Below are 4,027 nucleotides of genomic sequence, written 5' to 3' on the forward strand. Positions count from 1 at the left end.
CGTCGTAGTAGCAAGGTGGAGCAATAGGTGTGCATAAGAAATCATTATTATTTGTGGTTGTGAAGTCACACAACTTAGTATTTTCAGGGTTGGCCATTTTAGCAACAATAAATAAAACAAACTAGATAAAGTAAATGCAAGTAACTAATTTTTTTGTGTTTTCGATATAGCAAACAAGATAGCAAATAAAGTAAAACTAGCAACTAATTTTTTTGTATTTTGATTTAGTGCAGCAAACAAAGTAGTAAATAAAACTAAGCAAGACAAAAACAAAGTAAAGAGATTGAGAAGTGGAGACTCCCTTGCAGCGTGTCTTGATCTCCCGAGCAACGGCGCCGTAAATCTAGCTTGATGGCGTGTAACTCACACGTTCGTTGGGAACCCCAAGAGGAAGGTATGTTGCGCACGAGCAGCAAGTTTTCCCTCGTAAAGAAACCAAGGTTTATCGAACCAGGAGGAGCCAAGAAGCACGTTGAAGGTTGATGGCGGCGGGATGTAGTGCGGCGCAACACCGGGGATTCCGGCGCCAACGTGGAACCTCGCACAACACAACCAAAGTACTTTGCCCCAACGAAACGAAGTGAGGTTGTCAATCTCACACGGCTTGTCAGTAACAAAGGATTAACCGTATTGTGTGGAAGATGATTGTTTGCGAAAAACGATAGAACAAGTATTGCGATGAGATTGTATTTCGAGTAAAGAGAATTGGACCGGGTCCACGAGTTCACTAGAGGTGTCTCTCCCATAAGATAAACAACATGTTGGGTGAACAAATTACAGTTGGGCAATTGACAAATAAAGAGAGCATGACCATGCACATACATATCATGATGAGTATAGTGAGATTTAATTGGGCATTGAGAACAAGCAAGTGCGAGTGCACTTGCCCTATCTCACAGCCTCCCACGATAGCCTACTTTGATTCTCTTCGTTTCTTTGCTAGATTTATTTTGCCGCTGAAATCGCGCGCTGATTGGTTCGGTACTTCGCTGCATGTGGCGCACAAATCGCTCGCTGATTGGTTCGGTCGTTCCCTGCATCTGAGCAGTAACGTGCGTCATCTGCCTCTGTAGACTGCGCATGGGACCAATCCATGACATGGCCCACTTGTCATTTTCGTTTTATGTGCTGTTTTCCAGTCACTCTGCTTGGCCTCGGGCGCACTGCACGCTGCTAGTGGACGAGGGCTCGGCGAAAATTGTACTACTGATTGATTTGTACTGTACTGTACTGCAGTTGTACTGCGCAACAGCGCGAGCTCTCAAGATGTGTACTGCACACGAGCAAGGGAAAAAAGAACGTCGAACCTTTTCTACCATCTGAGAGCAGCTCTCCGCCCTCCTGACCCCTAATTTCTCTCCCAATCACAATCTGGCTGGCGGCGGCGAGCGGGCAGCAGCAGAGCTACCGGAACTAGCGGCGGCGAGCGGGCAGCAGCGCTATGACGACAAGGTCAAGAACTCCAGCGGCCGCCTCCTCCACCTCTGGGAAAAGGGGATGAAGGGGATATGGATCCCCTTTTACTCGCCTCGGCGGCCAGCCAGGAGAAGGACGACCTGTGCCTCCAGATGTGCCGCCGCTGCATCATGGAGGCCGGCCTACTGATGCTGCTCACCTTCCGTGTCGGGGACGACGGGCTGCCGCTGCACGCCGGTGAGTAGCGGCAATCAAATACTCCTTGACGTCACGTCTGTTCCCTCTTGCTAATCTGTACTATTATTAGTGGCTACAGGTGACGGCCACACCACCGCTGGCTCCTGTTTCGACTCCTCCGTTAGTCCGTTGCGCTGCCTTCTCTGCGTCGGCACCAGGCGTCGTTTTCTTTCCCGCTGCGGCCGCCTTAGCAGCAGCTGCAGCTTGAGGTCGTCGTGGGGGGACGGCGAACGAACAAGCAAGGCTATATCACCTCGAGATATACAATGGGATATCACCCGCCTACGCACCGCCACCATCCCGACGGAGATATAGGTGGCCTTCTAGGATGCTCTGGTCGCATATTCACCACCCGCTAGCTCGGTGAGTTCCTCCTCCCCAACCTGCCGATTCTTGCACATTGTACTGCCAGCGGCGCCGCTCATGCTTGTTCGTTGTCCGTGCTCGTAGGTACACACTCGATGTGAACGTGGAGAGTGCAGAGGACGTGGTGACACACCAACGGCTGCTCGAGGTCGAAGAAGGAGATGAATAGGTTAGTGTGGTTCCAGTGATATTCAACCTTTTGTCACGAATATATGGATGGGATGTTATCTAGAACCTCTGCAGTATGAGGTGTGTCACTAACCTCTGAAGCATAGCTTGTTTCAGATGTCTTGAAGAAGATCCGACTAGCCTGCCGTCGATCAGCACACCAAGAGGTCTCCTGAACAACCTTTGTCCCTTCTTGTCATGTAAGATATCAGTACTCAAGCTAGATTGTTTGCTAAAATATGGTTTAACCTTTAGATGAGCATGCAAAATTCACAACTTTGTTCATATAGATGGAGCTCATTGCAAAAGTAAGGTGCCCTTACATTGTGGAATAGAAATACTCTTGGGTGTAGAAGGTGAGCATGGTCCTTGCTTCTCCTATATATGCATATTGGCACTTGGCAGGGTCCATATAGCAATATTTGCTCTTGGGCCATCTCTTCATGTTTCAGTGATCCAATTGAAGGATTTGTATGATTCTGAATGAATGCTTTTGTTGGTGTTATCAGGGGTGCTACGTGTTGTTTTGTGATCGGATACTGCAGGGGAGGAGACATCTATGTAGCTTGTGAAGTAAGCTCTCAAATGTATTTGAACATGTAATGAAATTGTGGTTATTTTTGATTCATTGTATAGGTTACAGGCCATTAAAAGGTGTAACGCCAACCACTTTTTGGAAGAGGTGGCTTAATTTGTCGGTAATATGTGATGTTCATTAGCTGCAGTTTCTGATTATTGAAAATTTTGACTCCTTGTTGTGTCCATTTTCTGCAAGCAGAAACTCTGTGTATGCCTTGTGCAGCTCCTAATAGCACTTTACTACTTGCATGCTAATGATGTCCTTTATCGCTATGTGAAGGTTGTTATGACACATAACCTTTATTATGTCCTATGAAAAAGCAGTTTAGAGCCTGGTGGTTAATCACCAAGTATTGCACTGTATTGTTCTCACTGTTTAAATATATTTATTACAAAGGAAAAAAAATATGGCTTCGTAAGTATGCTCTATAATATTGATGAGAAAAAATACCTGGAGTATGAACTACTTAAAATTGCTGATGACAATATCTTCTATTCACAATTTGCTGTCTGAAATAGATGATTTTGGGCTCATTAAATTTTGGCTTTATGTTGTTTCTCGTTCTAAGTTTAGGAACACCCAGCTAAATGTTGCCTTAAACTTCTTCCGGATATTTCATATGGTTCCAAGTAAGAAATGTGGTCGCTAGGTAGGTATTCCTTTCTAATATTTAGTTGAGTGTCTTGATCTCACTGTCCAACTGTCATAATGGCTAAATATCTGCAATCTTCAAGCTATTGGATCTTTGATATGGATGCACTGAAGCATGCATTCAAAGTATTTTGTAAGTAACTATGCTGACATGCTCTTTTAGCTATAGCTCCTTGCAAGTTGTAACACATGTGATGTTTCACCAAAGTTGCATATGCGATTTTAGTAGGTAGGAGTGGCAGCAGGCTTATTTATCTTGTGTATCCGTGTCTGCATATTAGAAAGGAATACTAAAAGACTCACCATGCTCTTTTAAGATGGTTTTCATATTGATTTACTTTTTTGAGTTATGGCTCTGGTACAGTGGTACTTGCACTGTTTCGTCGCAGATCATCGTTGGTACTGTGTCATTGAAGTTATCCGTAAGACCGTAAGTAATTGTTGGGGTATGTTCTTGTTTTATTGGGTCAATTTGCATGGGCGTTGCCGGTTTGCTCGAACAATGGTCTGGTCTTTGCCTTCATGTTTGTCTTCCGTGGCCTACCTGTTTGATGAACAGTTTCTCCATGTAGTCTATTTTCTGTCTTGTTAAAATAGTTGCCCTTTTGC

At 44.9% G+C, this 4,027-nt stretch overlaps 1 protein-coding gene and 1 long non-coding RNA gene across 2 annotated transcripts; both read left to right on the forward strand.

Moving 5' to 3' along the window:
- Positions 1-1,318: 1,318 nt before the first annotated feature.
- Positions 1,319-2,120, forward strand: LOC124690435. Its single transcript, XM_047223822.1, has 3 exons — positions 1,319-1,653; positions 1,724-1,939; positions 2,068-2,120. The coding sequence occupies exons 1-3, from the start codon at positions 1,509-1,511 to the stop codon at positions 2,118-2,120; spliced, it is 414 nt and encodes a 137-aa protein (XP_047079778.1). The 5' UTR covers positions 1,319-1,508.
- Positions 2,121-2,236: 116 nt separating this feature from the next.
- Positions 2,237-3,774, forward strand: LOC124692781. Its single transcript, XR_006999678.1, has 3 exons — positions 2,237-2,387; positions 2,478-2,543; positions 2,697-3,774. It is a non-coding gene; the product is annotated as an uncharacterized LOC124692781 (long non-coding RNA).
- Positions 3,775-4,027: the final 253 nt, after the last annotated feature.

The sequence above is a fragment of the Lolium rigidum genome, chromosome 2 (genome assembly GCF_022539505.1).
Source record: "Lolium rigidum isolate FL_2022 chromosome 2, APGP_CSIRO_Lrig_0.1, whole genome shotgun sequence".
In the NCBI taxonomy this organism is placed as follows: Eukaryota; Viridiplantae; Streptophyta; class Magnoliopsida; order Poales; family Poaceae; genus Lolium; species Lolium rigidum.